Here is a 27,073-nt window from a genome sequence, read left to right as displayed (position 1 = left end):
GCATGCACTTTCTAAAGTATTTGGAAAGCAGATGCTTGTCTTTATTATTATGAACTAATGTATCTTCTAAAATAATTGCATGACTCACCTAAAACTGGTAGCCTTTTTCAAAATTTTATTTTACTTACATGCAGGGTTAAATAAACCAATTAACTGAAATACATACAATAAATCAACTAAGCAACTGATGCTTTATTAACATATAAGCAGGAAGCAGACACATTAATACGGCTTCCTTCCCAAATGAAACATAGCTGTGCTCTTAACAGCTGCATCAGTAAGATAATCCTATGTGAGGTTTTCATTATGTGTATTTCCTCTTTTAATAAATATATTTCTGACATGGATCAAAGGGAAATATGTAATTTTCTTAACAAGGTAAAGAGCCCCGCAGATTGACCTTGCATTCTAATGACTCTGCTTAAATTTTCTTGGCAATAAATCAAGTCATTTGCTATTGCCTTCTTCCAGGATGTTTCTTTCATTCCCACCCCCTTCCAAATTTCCCAGCCTAGTTTGTGGCCTTGGGATTTTCTGGAAGTTTCCCATCTAAATCTTAACAGATCTGATTTGTTGAACTGTTTTATATCAGCTAAATACAGCAAAGTGCCTCTAGTTAATGTATATCTAGTAAAAAAAATAGTGATACTATACTTATATGAAACTAGACAGTGGAAACAGGAAATAAATCTGTTTCTCAAATATTACCATAATCATATATAGACGTTCTAAAAGAATATTCACTAAATGACTGAATGCTTACTATTACCAGATTTCAAATCCAAAAAAGTGGAGCAAAGTACACTATGGAGGATCTCAAATCCTAAATGAAATTTACTGTTGCAAAGAAACATAAATGCATTTTTACACCTAAAGGCAGATGTCATGTAAGTCAAAAGAAATTAAATAACATTGCAATATTATTAATTGTATGTTCACCGTCCATAATATGGTAAGGACAACAATAACACACACACACACACCCCAAATGAAATCCAAGAATCAAGACGCAGCAAAGAAAAGAACATCAACATGGAAAAAGCAAGTTTCTTACCTTTTTATCTCTGGTCCTTACTTCCCCATAAAAATCTAGAGCTTCTTGTGCTTTCTGAAACCTTCCTCGATGTAACAAATAAGCACAAATCATTACACCAGTTCGTCCCTTTCCAGCTTTACAGTGGATTGCTGCAACATGATTGCCATCTTCACTAAGCCATCGATCAAGATCTTCACAAAAAGGTTTGATGAGCTCTAGTTGTGGTGGGTTGTGGTCTTCAAAAGGGTACTGTGCAACTAAAAACCAAAAAATTGTATTATTAAATTGAACGCTAATTTTCAAAGATATAGCAATAGCAATAGCAGTTAGACTTATATACCGCTTCATAGGGCTTTCAGCCCTCTCTAAGCGGTTTACAGAGTCAGCATATTGCCCCCAACAACAATCCGGGTCCTCATTTTACCCACCTCGGAAGGATGGAAGGCTGAGTCAACCCTGAGCCGGTGAGATTTGAACAGCCGAACTGCAGAACTGCAGTCAGCTGAAGTAGCCTGCAGTGCTGCATTTAACCACTGCGCCACCTCGGCTCTTTTGTAGTAATCCATGCTAAAAAATATCAGTTAAATCATTTCTTGAATTAAAAAAAACCTGGATGTTTCTAGGTTGCCATGTACAGATTATTTTAATAACACTGGCTTCCATAACTCAAAATCTTCATCACTCCCCATTTCCTCCAGGAAATTCTAATGAAAAAAAAAATCTAGATACTGAAAACTGTCTGCAATTCAGTCTAAATAATCTATCTGACCATTTAGGTTTTTTTTAAAAAAAAAATAGTTAAGAGATATACCCATGGCTTTGGTTTTACATATGCGCAGAAACAATAATTGCAACTAGATGTAAAATATGATTGGGTTTCATATGAAACACCTTTAAACTCATTGACTCCCTCTGTCAACTTTTGCATTTAGCACCAGGAAGGTAAATGGAAGTGTCTGTTTTTATTCTTTGTTTCAATCAACTATATGTGAAATTAATCAGTGACCAAGATTCAAATGCAACTGAAAGAAATTTTCTACTACCTCTCAACCAGGGAATGGGTGGGGAAGTATGAACTACATAGTATTAAAGAATCCTTTATGAATCATATTAAATCAAGTTCGTGGGTGATAAAATAAATAGAACTGAAATAAGACAATTACCTTATTTCCTTAGTACAAAATTTAGTTGCAAGGTGTGAAATCAATGAGATATATTCAGACAAATCAAAAGCTACCAAGCTGGTCAGCAACAAAAAATATTTCACCACCCAATGTAAGAAAATAGTCTTCTAAGTAGCTTCAGCCTGCATGTCACTGAGTATCAAAAGTTCCTTAAATCACTAAAAGTACCAGAAGATGACTGCTGAACTTTCTACAAAGCTATATCCATTCTTGCAGATTGGCAATTTGTATAGGTTAGACTCTTCTCACCATGGCAATTTATCTGCATTGCAGTATTAACAGCCCCTTAATTCCTTCTTGATAATGGTTGTGAAGGGGTTCTATAGTTACATTTCTCACTGACTGAGGCAAACTGGGGGAAGGGGGATTGATTCCCTTGAGATCACTATTGAGAAGACATTTAAACAGAGGCTGTAAGCCTTCATGATAGCCAGTTCATGAAAAAAAATGGACACTTTATTCAGGCACATGATTAAACAAGTGAAAGGCTCAATCTGGGTAGAGAAAGGATTGCACACACAGGTCTCTTTTGCTTGCTTTAACCTCCACCCCTTCAGCTGGAAATTTTTGAGAAGGGCAGCTCTTAAATTCTGTCGAATTAACCACTAAGCACAACGTGTAAAACAATATTCTTTATGGTTGATATATGAATTGTTTTCTTTCTTTAAATTGTGATTTCCAGTTCAAAAGTATACATATTTTACATGTTTTGACAAGAAGCCTATCTGCTCCTCCTCCTCAGAAATAGCCTTTTACTGTTAAATATACATCCATTCCCAATAAGGCACAGAATTAAGGACCATCTTTTAGTCTTTAAGTTACTCCCCTCATCATTATTTTACATCTTGCTCTCTGTAACATCAGTTTGTCATATATTTTATTACGTCAGCGGGCATAATTCTTAGGAGGCCCCTAAAATGTTTATTTTCAATATGCCACAGGGACTAAATATCTGAGAGTCACAAAACCTTCGGCAGGCTATAAATATAGTGTTTCCCCTTTTTAAAAATTAGAATAATCCAAAAATAATAAAATCTTACAGGCTATGGAGCCCAACAAGTAGCATATTGATGGTTTTTTTTTCATCATAAGATGGATATTTTACTATATCAAATAGAAGTACATGATCAAACAGCTACAAAAGCTGATGCATTAACAAAATAAATTCCTTGCTTATTGTATGCTGAGATACACAACTCATAATCCATGCATTAACTCCTGTGACCTTAGAGTATTCCCAGACTACAAATTGAAGTTATTTACTTATTTTATCTGCTTTAAACTATGTGTGATGAAATCTGACCCAGTGTCAGGATTTTTGGGGGGTGGGGGTAAGGATTTCTCCTTCAAAAACAAACTTCTTAGAAATCTAAGATACCTGCCTTCTCTCCAATGAGATGAATTTTACTACTGTTTCGAAGAAATCGCTTCAATTCCTCTATTACCAAAAAGCTGATAGGGTACACTCTGGCGATCTCATCACTTCCTTAGCTGAACTTCTTGTTTTCCTCAGAGATCAAATTAAAATAAAGTGCAAATTCTGACTATAAAGAAAATATTAGTCCTAATTTACTAAATCTTATAAAGAGCCACAAATCTATATCTCATATAACATTAATCTCTCTCAAAACATTAATTCTCAAAATATGGACAAATATACAGCTACTCATACAGTTAAGCTGCGTAAGTGTGTAATAACCTTTTAAGAATAAACAATTTCTGAGGATTAAATTGTTTGCTTTGGGAGTGTTTTAAGAGTTGAGGATAGGGATACAAGGGACTAAAAATGAAATTCCTGAGATTGAATTCTTGCATGAAGTTCTAGGAGACATCTGGTGTGCTTGGAGGCCACTTAGGTCATGAAATTTTGTGAAGAGATCACCCTTCCGGAATTAACCCCTCAAATAATAAAGGGGATGAAACTAAAAGGAAAACTTTGGTCACTAACACAAAACCCTTCAGAAATGGAATTATTATTGAAGGGTGTGCTTACTCTCTTGCTGCTTAGCTTATGAGAAATACAAAACAAACATACCTCTGCAGTTAAATTTGGTGGCGTCATAATGTCTTTCAGCACATCTGAAAGAAAAAAGTTAAAATAGCATGAAGCATTATTTTATCATTTAGTAGGGGGACAAACCTATTGTATTCAGTACACATTTCTTTCTACAATCTAACACTACAATAATAAAAAAAAAAGGGTGAAGCACTACTGTTTGGGTGTTCTCCATGCCATATAGATAAATGGAGGTACAAATAGTCCCCACCAATGGCTCCTTCACCAAACCCTTCAAAATTGCAACAGGGTTGAAAAAACTGATTTATGACCACTCCTCAAATTTGCAGCAATTGAAGTGTCCTTGCAGTCAAGTGGCTGCAATTCAGGCGCTTGGCAACTGATCCATAAAATTTATAATGATTTATAAAATTTTTATAAGATGTTCTATAGATGGCATTTAGATCCTAAAAAGCTGGCTTCTATGTATCCGAATGTACAGCCTAAATGTTGGAGGTGTCGATGCTACATATTATCATATATGGTGGACCTGCCAAAAAGTTAAGGCATTCTGGATAAAAATATGGTGGATTATGCAAAATATCTTTAAAAGAAGGATAAAGTTTACTCCTCAGTTATTTTTATTAGGTATATGTACTGAATTTACAGTGGTAGAGAGTAACTTGATTCTGTTCCTAATAACGGCAGCAAGACTGTTGGTGGCGCAATACTGGAAGAAGGAAGACTTGCCTACAACTCAAGAATGGACATTGAAAGTCACAAATTTAGCTGAGATGGCTAAAATATCGGCATATCTTAAAGATCATTCAAATGAGATATAAACGAGACTGGGAAAAAATGGATTGACTATATGCAACTGATCCACGTTTACAAGGATTGCAGCATCCCACAGCCACATGATCACCATCTACAGCCCTCACGGTCAGCTTCTGACAAGCAGCCATTGGGGCAGCTGACAGGAAGCCATTAAGTCGCAATCACCTGACGTTGCGCTGAGAAGTGTAGGATAGTCGTTTAATCCCAATTACAGGTAGTCCTCGATTTACGACTCCAATGGAGCCCAGAATATATCTTGCTGAGTGAGAAATTTGTTAAGTGAGTTTTGCTCCGTTTTACGACTTTGCTTTGTTAAGCGAATCGCTGCAGTTGCTCAAATACTGACACAGTTGTTAGGTGAACCTAGCTTCCACATTGGCTTTGCTTGTCAGACGTTCGCAAAAGGGGATCACGTGATCCCCAGGACACTGGAAATGTCATAAAATATGAACCAGTTGTCAAGCATCTGAATGTAAATGATGTGACCATGGAGATGCTGCAATGGTGGTAAGTGTGAAAAAGGGTCATTTGTCACTTTTTTTCAGTGCTGTTGTAACTTTGAACGGTCACTAAATGAAGTGTTGTAAGTCAAGGACTACTGGGAAATGCAGCTGGAAGTGACACCATTAAGTAAGATGTAGTTGCTTGAAATTTCACATAATGACATTAATTAGCAAAGGTTTTGTTAGTCTCAATTACAGTTGGTAAAAGAGGAATACCGGTACATTTGAAAATATAACAGCTATGTACAGAACTCCCTTTTCTTATTTGTGGAATTAATGTGACAATCACTGTAGACCTAACTCCTAATAAATTTCTACCCAAAATAATAAAATTACAGTGCACATAAATCTGAAAATAGAAAAAAAATGTGATTACAGGAAAGAAAATTAACTCAAATAAAGGGTGCATTCATATCACTGTTCAGCTATGATGTTCCTAGGCAAATTTGGGACTCTGATTAATAGTGGATGGTCAACCCAGCCTGGATACTACCTCCACCACTATGGAGAAGCAACTGCTAACTAAATAATACTGAATTGAGTAAGAAAGTAAGTAATATAAAAATGACCCTTATTCCTATTAAACCTCAAACCTGGAATATATTGAATCTTTTTAAAATCAATATTTTAATATTTTATTTTAAGAAAATCAATATTAAAATGTTTATACCTGCTTTTCCTAATAAGGATCATTAGCAATTCAACTCAAAATTCTCAATTACTTTACAGAATAAAGCATCATCTCAACTTATGAGTTATTAATGTTCCAGTTCTCTTTTTACTCATTATGAAGTCATTCACTTGCTAAAACTAAGTGACATATCATTGTTTCATAGGTTTCCTGTTAAAGAACCTGGCTGTACAAGTGAGTAGGAATGTGCAAGTAATCCGGCAGGGCATGAAACCACGCCCCCAGCCCACGGAAAAACTGCCCTCTGCAGAACTGGTCCTTGGCATCCAAGCGGTTGGGGGGCACTGCTAATGCATTTTAATATATTTTAAGGCCAGTATCTATAGAAGCTACATAAACAAGAATACTTACAGATTGTATATCTTGTAATGGTTTTTATGTTTTGAATCCAGAAACCTTGAAAGAAAAAGTGATACGTTAAACTCACTTTGATGCTTTTTTTAAAAAAAAAAGATAGAATAAAATACATTTGAGAGCAATTTTGATCAAATAATATTTTATGGATATACCATATAAACTGCTGCTTTTCACTATAATCTTTCCCTTAATTATAAATTTAAGGAAACGTTACATTTTACATATATATATATATATATATATATATATATATATATATATATATATATATATATATATAAAGTATTCCTGTTACTGAACTGAAGAAAGTTGAATTTCTAGGCACCATCTACACCGAAATTTAATTTTAACTTTCATACAATCTGTCTGAAATAAAAATAGATGCAACTCTACTTCACAATAGACTACGTAGAATCAGCTTCAAATTTGCCTGATATCAGTAGAATATCAGGTTTTTAAGCAAAAATGTGGTTTTATGCATTTTAATTACATCCACAATACAGAATTTACAGTACTAATTTTCTCTCACTATTCTAGGAAATCCCAATATTCAACAATTAATAGTTAAAATTTGACTCATGTGCTGTGTGGTTACTGACACTGCATCATTTATCAAAAACCACTCATAAAATTTATCACACATATTTAGACTAATGTGATTATTTCTTGCATAATCATAATCTAACTTTATGAATCCATATTTCTCAAACTGAAAAAGCTTCACAGAACCAGTTATTAATACATCAAATCTCAATGAGATTTAATAGAGGTTAAATAACTGAGAGTTTAAATGGGGATCTAAGTTTCTTAGGGCAAAGATGTTACCTAAATAACCAACAGCTTCAAAACTGAAAAGTCCAAGGCAACAATCCGTAAACTATGAGAAAGGCAGGACAAAGACGCACCAGATTTAAGCTGTAGTTAGGATAAGAAAAGGCTATATGCTAATGATGGTAGAGAAAATTAACTGTTTATATTGGCTTTATCTTGGTATGCAATAAAGATTCCTATCTAGTCTTGTTAAGTAGGCTGTCTGGGAAGCTTATGCTGAGTTCTACCTTGGACACCTGACAAAATCTGTATGCTATGGTCAATCATCAATTCAGGATTTCAAATTTATTTATGAATTCTTGTTTACGTAGAAGTAATTCAATCTACATTGTTAGTATTAAGGTAGCTGTTCAGTTGTGTCTTCCATGGTATTTAACTACTTGGATGAACTGATTAAGCTCTATGCATGAGTGCATTGCTACTGCACACTTGAGACAGAATTAATGGTTTAGTGTTATTGCAAAAATGGACAAAGATATTTGTTATACATGCCAGCTCATAAATTATCATGATTATTTCACCCATAAATCCCAGGAAAAAAAATTATAAAAATGTATTCTTATAGCAATGTACTAAAGTATACTCAAATCCTGCTATTATCAAGTTTCAATTTTAGAGTCATAAATAGTGTTAGTACATAAATAATGCAGTTTTTATATAGATCTATTTTATATAGAATTGCACCATTATTTTACTCATTTTATCTTGGGAGAAAAAATCAGAATGCCTCAAATTCCAGATCTCCTTGTCCAAAATATTATACCATACTATTAGTATATATGATAATTAATACTTTTCAAGTACTTCTTTTCTGAATAATTTGCTATCATAACAAGTTAACCCTGATTCTTTTAAAAGCATGTTTTTAACAAATATACTGTAGTAAAAGCAAGCTGAATTGTAAAATATTTTAGATTTCTATTTAGTTATTTATTGTCAAAGAGATTACTTTTAAAGTCTTAGTTAAAAATTGCATCACGGTGTAATAAAGTTTCATTTACTTTGGGTATCTACAAATTATACTAATCAGTATATATAATCTGAGAAGTAATAATATATAGCGAAGCTTCTTTTTTCAAGTATTATTTGCTGAAATGCCGTTCATGTAACTGAAATACCTCCAGATTTGACCTATCCATGAAATGTATTTGCAGAGAACAATTTTCAAATCATAACTGATTCTTGTTCTTTTGCCAACTTACTACCCCTTCATAGTCTATTAAGCTCGATTGTCAAGTTTCTGGATGAGAAAATGAATCAACAGAAAGCCAGTAAGTCAAAACCACAAATGTAACCATTGTTTAACAGTTCCAACATTAGAGTACTTATTTCAAGATTCTTTTGTTTCCTCTAACTAATACCTATTTTTAAAGTATTTCAATTAGTCAGATAAATAAGGTCTTTGGAAGAAAGGCACCCTATTCTTCAGTTTTGTTTTTTAAAGAACTGTTTTATCTTTGGATGCAACTAAAATACCAAAATTCTTGCAATTTCTGTAACATTTCCTATCAGAAATCGTATTGATTAATTCTGTACATGCAGGAGCATATTGAGTTTGTTCTGATCTCAACAGAAAGATAATTAAAATAAGACAACTGGAATGGTACTGGATACTAGTTTTACTACACAAGTAATCAGTATGAACACTAGGCAGGATAAACATGATAGGAGATTGATCTGTGTAATATTTAAAAAGCCATCTGAATTGAGATGTTTATTCTCTAGGTTAGAGTTGATAATATTTGAGGCAAGTTTAAAGAGTTTAGGAATCCTTGTGGACATATCTACCATAAAAACAGCTGCTTCTACAGGTATCCCAGGCTGAGTATATATTTATGCATGACCCATAGTTTGAGGGGAAAAGCACCAGGAAAAGCTATAAAGCAATTGTGCTGTGCTTTCCAGAGGACGTGACAGTCTTAATACTATGAATGGGCTTTCACTTCACCTCTCTGAAAGCTTTAAATTAAATATGCGCTTCGAGGATGTCATGCTCCAAATTATAACTGTGACATAAAGACATAAACGTATTCAGGTCTATAAATCATATGCAGTAAAGAAGATGCTAGGTCCAAGGGAGCAAAAGATTCCTTTATTGTTTAGCAATTTTAACTCAAAGTACTACTTATTTAATGCCATTATCAATGGCATTTTATTTTTCCTCTTTTAAAACAGTCCTATTTTACCACCCTGCACCATATATATGTACTACAATTGATGAAGTGGAATGATAAAACTTGTATGATAATAAAAATTAGATAACCCTGATGGTATTATAAAACATATTTTAAACACCAAATTGTTTTGTGTAAATTTTTGTTCTCACACTCAAATAAAACTTTAAGCTCTGTTTAAAAATAATTTATTTTTAATACTTAATTTCTTTTAAAAAATAATCAAACAAAGGAAGCAGCAACAATAAAGTATGTTTAAAAAAATATATTTGCTATATCTGTGGCCTGGCATTGGAGGAACATGTTCACAGACAGTGACATATTAAAATGGGATTGTTTCACTACAGTTTGTGCAGTTATTGTGCTTTTAAGGAAACTTTTTTCAAACTTTTTTCAAGGTCGTAAGATTATTTCAGGGCAATTGTCACAAGTGGGATAATACTTTTTTTAACAATGATCTGGCTTCTACATATAATCATCTCCCCAGTGATCTACCAGTTTTTCCACAGCTTCCTCTGCTTTAATAATATCCCAAGGGAATATATTATGAAATGGCCTTTCCAGATTTTGAACCTCGAGCAGCCAAGGAGGCTTTAAAATTAGGGGGGGAGGGGATGACAACACTATCTTTCAGCAAGGAAGAATTGAAATTTGATTCAGTTTTTATTTTATTATTCAATAAGCAATACTTGGAATATTTAATTCCTCTATTATAAATTTCATAGGCAAAATTTTTCAGACTAAGCAGTGAGACTAACAAACAAGTCCAGCCTACTGAAAGATCAATACCATATAGTTTTACAAAATCATCATGTGAAAGTTGAATTCTACCATTGATGTTTGGAAAATATATTTATTAAAGTTTTTTTTTTTCAGATGACAGGGCAGGAATTACCTAACCTTTTGACACTGAAAGGGCATTCCCACCAGGATTAAGGACTTCAATGGATGAGGTAGTGATGCAATTACTGAGAGGGGATGATTTTATTTGAGGGAGGGGGGTATTTATATATATATTTAAATTTTATATATATATATATATATATATATATATATATATATATATATATATATATATATATATATATATATATATAAAATTTAAATTTCATACCAGGGGTTGTGACTTTAAGTATATACCTCCCACCCTGGCTGGCTGATAAAAGGAGTCGTTCTCTGTAGCTCAAATGGTCAACTCCCTGCCTGGGAGGCAATAGAGCACAGGTTCGAATCCCAGTAAGGATATGGCTAGCTGATGAGAGCTAAATAGCTTGAAATAGATCTATACTAGTCTTCCTTTATTTATTTATCAGCACAAATAAAAACACAAATATAACAAAGGCAACAGTAAAAATATTGGGTTTCTGTCTGGATGGACTCTTGTGACGAGCCTAATGACAGAGAGTGGAAGTGTGACCTTCCTCCCACACTTGGGCATACCAGGGGTTGTGACTTTAAGTATATACCTCCCACCCTGGCTGGCTGATAAAAGGAGTCGTTCTCTGTAGCTCAAATGGTCAACTCCCTGCCTGGGAGGCAATAGAGCACAGGTTCGAATCCCAGTAAGGATATGGCTAGCTGATGAGAGCTAAATAGCTTGAAATAGATCTATACTAGTCTTCCTTTATTTATTTATCAGCACAAATATATATATATATATATATATATATATATATATATATATATATATATATATATATATATATATATATATATATATAATTTTATAATATTAAGTTAAAAGCTTACCGTAGTACTTTCTTAAGTGTATGAATGCTTTTGCAGAACAGAACCCAAATTTTCAAAATATTTTTATTCATTCATTCATTCATTCATTCAATCAATCAATCAATCAATCAATCAATCCAGAGTGGTAAACATTTTGACAAACCACAAAATATTAAGCTTGTCATTGAGATAAGACATTGAGAATACATTCTTACCTTACAACGTCGTCAATATTGTTTCTGTACACTCCTTCAAGTCGTTCTGCCGGAAAACCCATTGCAATGATATTTGGATAAATATCTGAATATTCGCGTTAAAGGAAATATTTACAAATTTTTACAAAATTGCACAGTTAAGTGTAGTAATACTTCAAATATTTAATTATATAATTTAAATTTTAAAAAATTAGTCAGCTACGCTAAGCAGTGCTTCTCTAAAACTGGCTTATTATTTAAATTGTTCAACTTAAAAGCAATAGCACCTAAAGGGACTATTACAGCTAAACAGCCACAATTGAGCCCAGAATTTTAGTCATAACTTGTTGCAGTCATTAAGTGGGTAACCATGACTTGATTTTACAACTATCTGTGAACTACTTTCACCATAATCATGAAACAAACCACATAGTTGTGAAGCAAACCACATGATCACTAAGCAAATTCATTCTCACAAATGGGCATTTTTTGCCAGAAATCACAGAATATTACAACTGGTTCTAAATGCAAGCCAGCTGCCAAGCACCTGAAATGTGATCATATAACCACAGGGATGGGGTGTGTGAGTGACAGTCATAACTTTGAGGACAGATCATGCATAACTTTTGGGGGACTCGTCATAACCTCAAACAGTTGTTAAATGATTAAGCAAGTAGTACTTCTAACAAAAAATGTATTTCCACATAACCTCACTGTTTCAGCAATATTATATAGAATTCTAAAAAAAAATTCCAAAGAATCTAATAAAAATCATTGTCTTAATTATGTATATTAGTGTTTACTTTTAATATATGTACTTAATGTCAAATAGTATCATTGCATCATGACTGCATCATGAATACACAAGTATAACCTAAACTTAGGAACCAGGTAAGAGGTTCATAACCATGTACATCACCAGAGATAACAATACCTAGGCTCAACTAACCATTAAATAGCCAGCTACTTCCACAAACCAGAGCTTAGTAGTACTGGAAGACTAACATAACAAAACAGCCTTTCAGAATGTAACCTGTTTATAAGTAGATGAATGTCTGTATTACAATATGCTATTTGACAAGTAGCACCAGCCATAACAAGATATCATGATTATTGTAAAGCTAGGATAACAGGCAGGATAATAGAGTAGAGTAGAGTAGAGTAGAGTAGAGTAGAGTAGAGTAGAGTAGAGTAGAGTAGAGTAGAACAGAACAGTTTTATCGTCACTTTGATTGGCATATATTAAAATGAAATTTCGTTGCATACAGCTCTCAGAGGATCACCACCTCCAATATACACTACATAAACAAGACTAAATAAATAAATACAAAATTATGTATATACCCACATATGTATATACCCAAATACGAAACAGCATAAGGATTTCAAGGAACAAGTACTCTCCATATAATCATTTTATTCGTTTAGCTAATCACCACTGATTCCCAGTGAAACAAAAGAAACACATCACAGCCATAAGAATAAATCTTTTCTCTTGGTAGGGTTTTTTCTCACTAAAGTTTTTTATCTTGCTAGATTTGTGTAATTTAAATGTAAGCAGAAAAGCAGAGATTTTCTCTTTACGTGGTTGCTCTGCTTCTGCCCCTGTGTGAAAAGAGGAAATAACTCAATTAGACCTTGTTGCTATCATGTCACTGAATAATAAGGAAAACCACAATTTTATTAATAAAAAGGGAATCATTTAATCCTCCAATGTTGTGGCTGAAGATTTCTCAAGTGCCTTAACTCTTTTGTTAAAATTACACAATGAAGAGGTCTACAGAAAATATTATTTTCTTAATTATTCATGAAAAGTTGCCAACTTATGCCTATTTTTGCTTTTAAAAAATTGATATATATAAGGCCAGGCCGAGATTACTGATTCCGCCATAAAGCATGGAAACTGGAAAAAGAACGAGGAACATTGTTTTTCTTAAATTATTGTGTACTATTAATAAAAACAAAAATTATAGAAGGCTTGCTTTAACACAGAATTGTAATATCCATTCTTACCTTTAAATTTTAGGTACAAAGGCAAAGAAATAGATAAATTTAATTATAAATATAGAGTTCTCTTATTTGCCCAATGCTATTTTCTTTCAAGCGGAAAGTAAATAACCAAAAGAAAGAATGCTACTAATTTCTGGCTAGCAACAGAAAAAGTCTAATAATAGATGAAAAAAACCATCAACTAGCCAAAATCCAGCTAGTTAAACTTGTATCGATTAACCAAGAACATTAAAAGTTATAAACTGATTTTTAAACAAAAAAAAATGTAATAATAAGAGTGAGAAAGCATCATAAGTCATGGTAACGAATGACCAAGGCAAAAACAAAAAGGTGAAATATATTCAAATCAAAGCAGATTTAATGAGTTCACTATAGATTCCATCAAAGTTAGCTGGGTTCTCAGAAGCATTAGCACTCATGCAAAATTGAAAATCCTAAAATATTCAAACACAGAATGCTTGAATGGAAAAAAAGAGAAAAGGAAATAAGCAAGAAAAAAAGCTAAAATACTTTTGAACTATTTACTATTAGCATTTATTGGATTATTTATTGGATTTGTATGGCTGTCTAATTCGAAGACTAACTAAAAACCATGATTATTTGATCTAAAATTATATAGTTAGTCCTCAATTTTCGACTATCATTGGGGCACAGAAAGTGTTGCTAAGTGTTAAGAATCATACCTGAATTCATGACCCTTTGGCCGTGGTCATTAAGCAAATCATGTGGTCATTAAGCAAATATCATGTGGTCATTAAGCAAATCTGTCTTCCCCTACTAACTTTGCTTATTGGAAGCCCCTGGGTAAGTTGAAATAGTATTCTTGTGGCCCTCAGTCTCTACAACTCTCATAAATACACGTTAGTTGCCAGGTGCTTGAAAGTTGATCACATGACTGTGGAGTTATTGCAATACTTGTATGTGAAAGAGCTGGTTACGTCATCTTACTGTAATTTCAAACGGTAATTAAATGATGGGTGTAAGTCAAGGACCCCCAATCTATAGTTTCGAATACATTGCGGCAACATGTTTTGCCTCGTCAGTAGAATGACTCAGTAAGGAAGATGTCCTATCTTTTACAGAGTAATTCTACAAAATCTTCTAACGAAAGTCTTCAGTATGATACCATAAGACCAGTGGTGGGTTTCAATTTATTTTACTACTGGTTCGCATGCGCGCGCGTGCATGCACACGCTGCTTCTGCACGCCGCTTCTGCGCATGCAAAGCAGTGTCTGGACGGGTGGGCAGAGCCTCTGCCGCTACCACTACCAGTTCACCCATCATTTAATTACCGTTTGAAATTACAGTAAGGCTGAAAACATGACGTAATCAGCTCTTGCACATAGGGAGAAACCCACCTCTGCATAAGATTCAACTGCAAGTGTTTTTTTTTTAAAGAAAATGTATCAATATTAATCCAGAAGGTGTATTTAGCAATACATTACAAATTAAAAAGTTATCTCATGATTTGCCTATAGAATATGACAATACAATAAACATGCAAAAATGATACAAAATGAAGAAGATGCAAATTGTATTTAAATGGACAGTCAGGTGTATTAGTATTTCTCAGAAGAAAAAAGTATATGTCTATGTGTATGTGATTTGTCTGTTTGTATAGATTCACATGGACATTTACATGTAAATACATACTTCCAATGGAGAAGGAAATGTAACCAGCTGCAGTTCTATGGAAAATGTAGAAATAACAGCAAATTAAATAAAAGTTTAATTATGTAAAGTGCACAAAGGACCAATGCCCTCAGAAACTACACTAAGTGGAGTACTGTTCAAAATACTCAGTACTGTCCAAAAAGGTTTAAAAACCATTTTGTACCTTTGCATTCAATATGTTAAAAAATCTATTGTTTCCGAATATAAGAATTTAGTTTTTTTTTTTTTTAAAAAACGGAATCACAACATAGAATCAGTTCAGTTACATGAGAACAAAAGGACATCTAGTTCAGCATCTTGTTTCTAACATGGTCAGATGCTTCCAGAAACCTTCATGCCCTGCTTGCAGGATAACAGCCTTTTTCCTGCTTACCAGCTGTTAGCAATCATAGAAGTTCCATTTAGTAATCATAGTTATTCAGTGCTGACAAATCTCGCCTTCTTAAATTTGTCTTATCTAAGTCAGAGGACACTCATCGAAAAGGAAGTTTGAAATTGTATCGCAACGGTAAAATCAGCATATTCAGAATGATAACAATTGGAAACAATACTTTCAACAAAGGGAAACAGATTTGAGATTCAAAATTAGAAAAAAAAAATCTTGCTACATTAGATAAAACTAAAAATTTATGGACGTAACATCCCCACATTAACATTTTGCATTAGTTTAACAGTATTTTTAGAAGACGACAAAGCAGGGAAATTTTCAGTATAAGACAAAGCAGAACAAATATTGCTGATTTAGAAATCAGGAATATTTTGGAACTACAGTTTCAAAATATTGTATGTTGTATGTTTACTTCAAAGTTGGCAGGAAATTGAAACCTGACTACAGGTAGTCCTTGACCACAACTGTGCCTTGACCACAACTGAACCCCAAATTTATGTTGGGGAGTGAGAAATTTGTTAAGTGAGTTTTTCCTCTTTTTATGACTTTTCTTGCCAGATTTGTTAAGTGAATCATTGCAGTTGTTAAGTTAGTAACTTGGTTGTTAAGTGAATCTGGCTTCCCCATTGACTTTGCTTGTCAGAAGGGTGCAAAAGGGGATCACGACTCCAGGAGACTGCAACCGTCATAAATATGAACCAGCTGTCAAGCATCCAAATGTAAGTCACATGACCATGGGGATGCTGCAATAATTGTAGGTGTGAAAAATGGTCTTAAGTCACTTTTTTCAGTGTTGTTGTAACTTTGTTCACTAAATGAACTGATGTACGTTGAGGACTATATTATTGTTCTATTGAGTTTCTTGAGATGTAAGAAGATAAGCCAGGTCACATTTTAGTTCTTTCTTTATTGAATTTCTACAACTGCTCATCTCAATCAAAGATTCCTGGTGGCTTACAATTCACAAAAATATTGTTGCTGATTTTTAATGGTCATTTCTGAAGGCATCCAGAGTTGCATTGTCCAAGCTGAGCAGCTCTATAAATATTTTAAATAAATATATTATCAAACAATTCAATAAGATTTAAAGCACAGTGGGCAAACCTAGATGCCCATTTCCAAATAAAATGGAAGAAATCCTGGAAAATATATCCATGGAGATTCTCAGTTATCCAGGCCATAGTTGTGGCAAAGGTGTTATTTCAAAAAAGCAAACTAAACTGTTTTTTCCTTAAGGAAGATGTTTTGCTTTTCATCCAAGAAGTTCATCAGTTGTCTTTCAACCCTCCCGCATCACAACTTATGAAGCTTCTTAGACGCGAAGCAAAACGTTTTCTTCTTCCTCAAAGAAAAAACAGTCCTGTTTTTCTTTTTGAAAAAGCAACATTCTAGAAAATACGTGATAATTTCCTTCCATTCTGAGGTGGGAAATCAAAACACATACACACTTTAGTAGGCTTGACACTTTAAAAAAAAATCTCTACTCCTCAGCCAAGGGAGGAGCAAAATAAACACTTCAACTATATATATGCAATACAACCTCTTCAGTTTTGTGTAATCACTCAATTGCACTCCTCAGCATACATAGAAAAGCACACATGCAAGCAAAATGCATCTCATCATCTTAAGTTGCCCATCCCTGCGATAATTTTTATATTATTACAAGTTTGGTCAGTTTGGACTAGTGGTTAAGGCCCCAGGCTAGAAAGCAGGAGACTGTGAGTTCAAATCCCACCTTAGCCATGAAAGAGAGCTGGTTGACTTTGGGTCAGTCATTCCATCTCAATCCAACCCACCTCACAGAATTGCTGGGGATGGGAGGGATGGGAGTAGGAAGATGTGTTGGGTTTGTGTGTGTTGGATATGTTTGCAGGCTTGAGTTTTTTCTAAAAATAATAAAGGTGGGATACAATCAAAGAAATAAAAGTTGAATTTACATGCACAGGACTCTCTCATTTTAATTTCAAAACTGTAATCATGTGCCAAGAATAGCAACTAGCCTAAAGTAACTCAACAAGTTCTGTGGCTGAGTGGAAGCTGGAATCTGCATCTCCACAGCCCCAGTCTGAATTCATAGCTTTGAAAACCAAGAACATTCTGGAGATAGAGTGCTCTCGCTTGATGCAAAGAGATTTTGAAAAAACATAGAAACTCAATCTAGCATGGAAATAACATAAGATATATTCTCTTTTTTCAACAGAATATAATGAAATAAACATTTAAGCCAGAGTTTGTGAGCAAATGAAGCAGGTTTATGCTGCATAAAAATTGTATTAGGTTTTCAGGCAATACTCTTTAATATATATACAGAAGACATATCTTCTGTTGTTGGACAGTATGCACTGAAATTTGTAGCAATAGCAGCTTCTATGCTAAGGGTCATCCATTCTAAATTTCACATGGATTGAAATATTTTTGAGCAAACCGATGGCTTGTTTATAAGGAAGGCAATTCATTTCTGAAGATACTAATAAAGCTGATTTCATCAAGAATTGTAGTGAACACATAAGGCATGAGATTTCTTTTTTATCCAATATCTATTCTTCCTATATCCCTTGTTGTGAAAACAATTGAAAGGGTTCATGAAGTTTCTGAATTAAAAGTCACAGCATAAAGTTGATATCCCATGATAAAACCCACCAGGATAAAAATGTGACAAAACGTAAGCATTTAGAATAAATGCCTTTAAAAAGTATTTAAAATCTCCTAACCCTTAAGATTTCTAGAGGCTCCCCTAATTAAAATTCTATAAATCAAAACTGCTTGATTTCTAAAACACTCCAATGTAATAGCACACCTTTCATTCACCGAAATCCAGCACTCTCATCTCTGATCACAAAAGGATTTTTACATAAATGGAGAAAAAGAAGTTCTGCTACAGCTGCTTTTCACATTCTGCAGAAGTCAGTTAAAAGGTACTTAACCCTAAAGTCCAGAATTTTTCCCAGCTAAATTCGGGCATTATCTCCAGAATAGTAAACATCTCACTGAAATTATCCCATTCTATTAATTCCACTGATTTGAGTCAACCAGATGTACATTTCTAGAAATTAGCTATCAATCCAAGATTAATAGAAATAAATTAAATCAACTTTTTTATTCCAAGATTAATAGAAATAAAGTTCTTAAGAAACAAACATAAGTTTGCAAAGGTGCTGACACATCAACACGCATTTTCAGCATCAGATGAAAAGAAAATATGGAAATTAAAGATTTTTTACGAACTAATATAGTGTATTACACTATATTACACTCCACAAATCCAGGAATGTAATGGGGGAGCGGGGAAGGAGGAAGAGTTTTTATAGAAAAATATGTGACCCGAGATTACATCCTGATTCATTCTTAGTCAAATGGTTATAAAGTAGTTATTAAAACCCAATGATTTAGATGAACAAAACACAATGACGTTTGAGTAGATGGCCTTTACAGAATGGTGGAATAAAGATGAGAGGAACCATCTTCTCCTTTGTGTCTAGATGCTTGTGGCTGTTCGTTGGGGTACTATTTGCTTTGCTATTGTTTATTATAGTTTTATAGTTATGGTGTTTGATTGACTGGCAAGCCATTTTCAGCTCTATTGAAATGAGCAGCAAATTATCTAGTAAATAAATCAAATATTGCAATGACATATTGGGAATACAAGGCTATGGTATTCCTCTGTAAAAACTGTGCTAATAAAGATTAAACTTTCAGAGCAACTTATGACCAGTGTTGCTGACCATAAAATCAGCAGCAATATTGATTTTGTAACAGAATTAAGAAGCTTCCAGGTGGAAAATTATATAGTTAAAATGGCACTGTATCTCTTACTTTAAAAGAGGAAGCAAATTTGGTAGAACGCAAATAAGAAATGAATAACCTCCCATTAGCATCTTTGCTGAAGAAACATGTGAAGTAGAATGTACAGCAATCATTTAGAACTCCATAGTCAGCAGGAACAAAGTCCAATAATGCTTATATCATATTTGTTGAATATGTTATAAGTTAAATTAGATTATAATTTATGCCCTTCTATATATTTGTTTTATAAAATACAGCTAACAATGGGCTTGGCTTGAGACTATAGATGTTGAAATCTGCTTGTGTAATGTAATTTCCCTTTCCTTCCATTGTACCCCCAAAATGTGCTGAAGAGAACATAGTTCTGCCAAATTTGTCTCCTTACATGGACAGATATAATTGCACCCCTGCAAATAGGAAAGTTTCATTATTTGAGTGAACTGAGATTTAGCAGAGACTTCTTGTTAAAAGAAGGGGTGGTAGTGATTTCCTTATCCAGCAGTTGACAGGGCAACCATGTGGAAGATTCCCCAATTCTCCAGAAAGCTGGAAATCAAGCACTGCCATATCTCTAATGGGACTCTCTTGACCACAATTCTGAAATCAGTGCATCGTTGAACAATGTTTATCTTATTGCAACCAATCCAGGTAGATGGAATAAGCGACTAAAATCTTGAATGTCTAGAACAACTTCCAAATCATTTTGAAATGTCAATTCAAGTATCAGCCATATGTAATATTTTACTGTTAGCATACTGCATTTGTTATTTATTATTTCAGGTACTATAGAGAAATCTAATTTAAATATTTAGACACCAAAGAAGCTTCTACAGAACACTGGCCTATTTATTGATAGAATACACACTCACACTCTCTATTGAATAGTTATTTTTCCACAGAGAACTGAAGATTGGCAGTGACTTTTCATTTCCAGTGAAAAGTCTATTTCTATCTTGGAATGTTTCTGAACTATAATGCCCACAATTAACAACCAAGACATCAATGCATAGAAACATGAGCTGTCACATACATAAAGCAGTAGATACCAAGCACTCCCTATTCATGCATCAAATTTCAACATACAATTGTCAAAAATTGATATTTTCTCGCCACACTAAAGGTTGAAAACACATGAACTATAAGCACAATTCCTCCCTAGTGTTTGTTATACTGTTGCTCTGCTCACGAAGCCTCAACCAACGCATAACCCAAACATGATAGTGTTGCCCACCAGAATTACACGTTTACTTTTTTGAAAATATATTGCATTGTAGATTATAAAACAATGACAAATCATGCTCATGTTGTTGTAAAAAATACTATATGGATGTGTTCTTAAGGTCCCTAGGAGCTGAACTTAATTTAAAGGAGACTTTTTATTCTAAACAAAATTAACCCTACTTACCTGTATTTTTATTTATACACCATATGGAAGAAAACTCATTTATAAAAATAAATATATAAGCAATCAGGATACACACTCACCCACACTTCTGTAAATACAAGCACTCATATTTCCAGTTTAAAAAAAAGACTTAACTCTGCTCACAATTTTAAGGAGCCCCTGGCACCAAGATGTACAATATAAGGCCATATAGACTTTAGGGAACACTATCATAGGTATAAATGGGTCATCCCATGCTTCACAGCCAACACCTTATATACACATTCATAATTATCAAAGGTAAGAGGTTAATTTCATCCTCTCTTTTATACTGCAATTAATTCATACCTTACTCTTAATAAACACAACATCTGGCTATTTGCTTATACTGCAACTTTTACTGTTCAAATTGGACAAAGCTATAATTTAACTGTGGACTGTGGACATAAGCAAGTGTGTTAATTTTTAACTTCATGTTTAGTTTCCCCATCTTTATTGTGCACGTTCCAATTGCAATTTTTAAATACAAAGGCATTTTTTTTTACCTTAAAAGGATACTGTTTTACAGCATTTAGGAAACTAAGAATCCAATTATTTCATGAATGGAAAGGTTAATCTATCACCAGAACACATGCTAAATTGCATGGTATCCCACACGAAGTATGAATTAACAAAATATTACTACTAAAATATAAATCTATACATAATTTCCTTGAAAGTTACGTTAAAAACACTCAAGGTATCTTATATGAAGATGTGTACTTTCACTTTTATTCACACATCATAGTTTATATCAGTCAGATGGCCTAATGGGGTTTTTAATTAAAACTTTAAGCCTATTCAACATGACTAATCAACAAGGTTTGTAGGAGCTGCAGTAAAAAATGAACTGAAAAATGAAAAATACTTCTCACTTCTCAGAAGTAATCTTGAGTTAGAAATTTTGTTTGGCTTAACCTATTTGGTTTAACTACAATCACAAATACACTATAAATATTATTTACACAGAAGTACTGTTCTTACAATAAAACATCAATTTCCCTACCAGTAATATATGGGTCATTTAAAAATATATTACCTTAAAATCTTACTCTCTTATTTATATCCATGTACATACACATAAATCACTGCTAACTATGATAACTTAAATCTATAAAAACTTCTCGACCATTCCGGACAATTTCATTATGCTGAAAACAAATAAAGATCTAAATTAGATACAACTAAACTTTACTAAAATGGAGGTTTTCAGTTGAATTTTTAAGCATGTTTATTTTCAGATGAGTTTCTCCAAATTTTACAGGACTTGCTCTCTAATTACTAACTGATGCAGGGTGCTGCAGTTAACATGGAATGTGACTTGATTTTAACTCTTTATCTTAATATTAATATATCATTTATTGTTTCATTCAATCATACGAAATATGAAACCATTTCAAGAGAAATTCAACCCTAATTTCAGAAGAAAAATACTGAAAGGTCTATAGCCAAAAGACAATTTCAAAAAATCTGTAAGTATTCTGCACATGACCCATAATAGAATCCATAATTCTATTGTTGAATGATTATGTGGAAGATTTTTTGCTAGTCTAACATGGTTTGCAGTATTCTAATGCAGAAAATAAAAAATGAGCTTAATACAGCACATCTATGCATCAATTAATGTTATTAGCAAGTTATTTTTAATCAAATTTACAGAAAGAATTCTTCCTTTTTTCCCAGCGGAAATCTGTGCATACTTATTTGAACATACTTTAGTGACAGCACACTACAGATGCAGTGTGCTGTAACTTCAGTCTCTTGTATCTCCAAGTATGCCAGTGAAAACCTCTACCTAAATCTCAGGAATGATGCTGTCAACTAATGTTAATTGACATCTATCAATTGGCTGAGCTAGTTCAATCAATGTAATGACTCAATGTAAGGCAGCGTTCTAAATTCTAAATACAGCAACTTCAAAGAAATGAACTTATTTCTCAATAGAGATGAATAGGATTATACTGTCATGTACTGTAATATACAATCAATCTGCATGCATTTTAAATTGTATGAATTGTTTTCTTAAATGCATGCTTCTATGTATATGTATATGTATATGTATATGCATTTTAACTGTAGTACCCCTATCTTACAAAGAGAAGCAAACAATAAGGAGTTAAACAAATTAGGATAAAATTTGGGCCTACAATTTAAACACTCAGCAACTACTGACATCTCAAAGACCTCACAGAAACTGAAGAAGATTCCTATAATTCTACAATTGCAATCAAATAATGGATGGCAACATAAATATATACGCACTCATATAGTAACTATAACTATATAGCTCAACAATGTTCTAGCTTAAGTTGCATTAATGAAACATTGATAAATCAAAAAGGAGCCTTACCTCCCAATTAAGACAGTACCATATTTCCAAAGTTTTCCATGCTATTATACAAGATACCACCAACCAATACTCCTATTAAAGCTGTTTCTGCAGAAAGACAAAACTTGTCTTTCAGAATCATCTCGGTGCTTTAATATTTACAGTCATAACTCAATTTATTGGATGGAGTATGCAAATGACCAACTTCCTAATTCTAGTAGCTGTAGTTTCTACCACTGTTAACAATGCAAATACTTAATAATGATCTATTTATAATTAAAACAATATTGTAAGTCAACAGCTAGAATCAATATCCATAGCACATTGGCCACACCTCCCAGAAGCTATATAAGTGAAAAGTAATTTCTGCTAGTCATCAAAATTGTACTACATTAGAAAATTCAAAGACTGAATATATATATATATATCTGCCTGGTGTGCCTAGTATGCCATATAGCCCAGGTTCAAATCCCAGTAAGGGTATGGCTAGCTGATGAGAGCTAAATAGCTTGAAATAGATCTATACTAGTCTCCCTTTATTTATTTATCAGCACAAATAAAAACACACACACACACACACACACACATATATATATATATGTGTGTGTGTGTGTGTGTGTGTGTATATATATATATATATATATATATATATATATATATATATATATATATATATTTCTAAACATCTTTGAATACACAAATATTGTAGTCCACAGTATATATTTAGAACGACTTTCTTAAGCAAAACCACCTTTGCAAATAGGTCACTTAGGTAAAAGCAATTTTTCAAAATCTTGTCTGGAGAACATCAGGGACCTACATTTGTGGGTGCTTAATCTACTATAGTTATGTCAAAACCAAGCACACAATAGTATAAAAATTTGAATACTAGCTTTAATATTTACAATAATCTTTTGTTGCATATTTACCCCCCTTTATAATCTACTGTTGAGCCTGCTTTTTAACCAAACATAATTACACTGGCTCAAGGTTGATTCAGCCTTCCATCCTTCTGAGGTCGGTAAGAGGAGGACCCAGATTGTTGCTGACTCTGTAAACTGCTTAGAGAGAGAGCTGTGAAAGCACTGTGAAGCGGTATATAAGTCTAAGTGCCATTGCTACACCAAAACACCATTAAGACAAGATTTTTTTCACCCACAGCTAACTTTCCTAAACTAATTCTGATGTGATACAGACAGAACCTTCCTACATTAACTTTTTCCAGGATGCAATGGAACGACTCAGATCTTTGTCACCGTTCCCTGAGCAACTTTGATACAAGTAACTGCCATAATCCACATAACTATTCCAGATCACAAGACCAAGCAAGGAGCCTACCGATTATCACCTTCAAGTTTCTGATGCAACAGCTGTATGAGCACCACTCACTTCCAGTTCATCTCCCTCTACCTTGTAACGGCGGGGCCTAGGCCCACGTCTGCCAGGTTCTTGCTGCTGCACATGAGAAGAAAGGGAGGGAGAAGCCAGAAATCACAGCCATTTTTCTAAATTAAAAAAAAAATGGCACCTAATGGGAAAGGGGGCAGGAAAACCCAAGGAAGAGCGACGCTAGGCCTCCTGGGGGGAATCGGGGTGCAGTAGCGAGAAAGGGGGACCCCCCCCCCTCTTAACAGGGACTCCAAAGACGGTGGGATACAAGTCAGATCTAAATCGAAGCCATCCTCCTGGTATCGCCTTTTGTTCCTGCTGACGATTTCTTTGATGATGGCGGTCATGTCTGGGAGCCGGGAGCCGCTCAGGAACAGCGCGGAGAAGCACGGCGGCGGCTGCAGGGCGCAGATGGCTCGAAGCCTCGGCGGGGGAGGCTGCTCCCCGAACAGTCCCCGCCGCCGGTACGAACGGCGGCTGCTGACCAAACGGCTGACGGGCAAGGACGGCGCAGGGAGGCCGGCACCGTGGACAGGGCCTGGCCCCGGTCGATCCAGCGGCGACTCCCGGGAAGGCCCCGCAGCAGCGGAAAGCGGCAGAGGGGAAGGTCCTCCTGCAGGCTCCGCCACTGGCGCGGCTCCCCGCGGCAAGCAAGATCCCGAGAGCGGCGGCAGAGGCAACGGCGGCGGCGGCGAAGAAACGCGGCCCCGACTCCCTATCGCGCTCCTGTGGCTTTGGGACGAGAAAGAGGAAGCGCCGCCGCCGCCGCCGCCGCCGCCGCCTTCGGGCCGTTCCTTTCCCCCCTCAGTCGGGCAGCGGCGCTCCAGCTGCAACGGTGACAGCAGTTCCGCGGCGGGCAGCCCCCCTCCTCCTCCTCCTCCCCCGGCCCGCTCCGCACCCCGCGCGAACTGGGGGTGCGGGCGGGCGGGCTCCGTCGGATTCACAGGGAGGCGGCCGGCTCGGCGATGGGACTCTATGGCTCGACGCGACGGGCCGGCGGGCTCCCCTCGGAGAAAGCGCGGCTGGGCCTCAGGTGGTGGTGGTGGTGGTGGTAGCGGCGCGGCGGCCGTGCAAGGACCAAGGCCGCCGCCGCCGCCGCCGCCGAACTCAGGTCCTGAGGAGGGCTCGAGGCTGGCGGCAGGAGCCGCCGCGGGTCATTGTTGCTCCGTCCGCCGGTGGTTCGGGGGTTTCCGCGATCCGCTGAGGGAGTGGGGGGGGGGCGCCTTGCCAAGAGCCCTTTCCACCCGCGCTCGCTCCCCGCTGGGGCTGCGGCTCCCGAGTCTCCCCCCGCGCCAACAACCGCCTGAGGAGCTTCAAACTCCCATCATGGCTGCAGCTTCCGAAGCGGAGAAGGGAAGCGGGAGGGAGGGAGGAGAGGGAGCCCAGCACCGAAAGGAGGGGAGAGACAGACAGACAGACGGACGGACGGCCCAGGCGGAGGAGCAGGAGGAGGAGGGGGGTGGCCAGCCACTCCGCCCTTCCTAGCTCCTTCCGCTGCCGCCGCCGCTGACGAAAAAAGTAGTCCCGCACCGCCACATCACCGCCTCTTCGGCCGCCGCGACGAAGTGATTCGCTGGGTTTTTTTTTTTTGTCCCCGGACGGCTCCCTTCTGTCCCTCCTTCTTTGCCTCCCCACCCACCCCACCCCCCGCCAAAAAAAAAAAAAAAAAAAAAAAAACCCTGCACGGGAGTGCTTGGTTGGGGAGGGGGGAGGGGGGGGAGAGGCCGAGGCCCGAATTGGGATCAAAGAGGAGCGGAGGTGGAAGACGGCGGGGGGGGGAGGGGAGGGGAGGGGCAAGGGGGGGAAAAAAAAAAGAGAAGGGAGGAGCGCGCGCACGTTTCTGAGTGCGCGGAGGGATACGTGCGAGCGATTGCCTCATCGCCATGACGGGCTGGTTCCCTGTGGGGTCACGTGACGCGCGCTGCGCGAAAGCGGGTTGCCGGGGGGGGGGGGAAATCGCTTCCCGCTCCCCCCCCGCCTTCCCGTTTTCCGAGCGGCCTTTTTTGGGGGGGGGGCCTTTCTCCGTGCTTTCTCCCGCCTTGCGGTCTCTTCCTCCCCGGCGAGAGTTGAGAGGGTGACGGGCCTTTTATTTCTCTCTTTTTTTTGCGCGGGGGGGGGAGGGGGGAAATCCGAGATTGAATTTGCGTCCTCTAACGACCGCCGCATCCCTTTGATGGATGTTTTACCTCAGGAAACTCGAGGCCTTGTTGTAGTAGAGTCTCTCTTTCTTTCCCACCCACCCCCCCATTCTTTCGCAAATACGGTTAATTCCAAAAAATTTTTAAAAAAAGCAAAATGTCTGGTCAGCTTTTCAAAAACCTTTTGTGGAGAGAGAGAGAGGAAAAGAGAGAGAGAGGAAAAAGCGACGAGGTTTTAGCAGGTGCAGACCTTGCAAACGATACCAAAGCACAAAAAAAAAAAAAACGAGTTTCTTTTTTTACACACATCCGCAGAGGGTGACCGCAAGCGTCATTCCTGCGGGCGTGCTGTGTGTTGTGTTGTGTGTGTAGGCCACTCTAGAACGGATGACGAGACCTGGGTGGCT

General features: G+C 36.3%; 1 protein-coding gene across 1 annotated transcript in view; it reads right to left on the bottom strand.

The window, feature by feature from the left end:
• Positions 1 to 25,680, bottom strand: part of PTEN (phosphatase and tensin homolog) — a 65,368-nt gene extending 39,688 nt beyond the window's left edge. Inside the window, exons 1-5 of the mRNA XM_032231591.1 lie at positions 24,797 to 25,680; positions 11,553 to 11,637; positions 6,599 to 6,643; positions 4,256 to 4,299; positions 1,055 to 1,293 (exon numbers count right to left, since the gene is read on the bottom strand). Of these exons, the coding sequence (XP_032087482.1) occupies positions 1,055 to 1,293; positions 4,256 to 4,299; positions 6,599 to 6,643; positions 11,553 to 11,637; positions 24,797 to 24,875 (492 nt within the window). The 5' untranslated portion in view covers positions 24,876 to 25,680. The remainder of the gene's footprint in view (positions 1 to 1,054; positions 1,294 to 4,255; positions 4,300 to 6,598; positions 6,644 to 11,552; positions 11,638 to 24,796) is intronic.
• Between the last annotated feature and the right edge of the window lie 1,393 nt (positions 25,681 to 27,073).

Source organism: Thamnophis elegans, chromosome 15 (assembly GCF_009769535.1).
Source record: "Thamnophis elegans isolate rThaEle1 chromosome 15, rThaEle1.pri, whole genome shotgun sequence".
In the NCBI taxonomy this organism is placed as follows: Eukaryota; Metazoa; Chordata; class Lepidosauria; order Squamata; family Colubridae; genus Thamnophis; species Thamnophis elegans.
The sequence above is the reverse complement of the archived record's forward strand: the minus strand, read 5'-3'. Positions and strand labels throughout refer to the sequence as shown.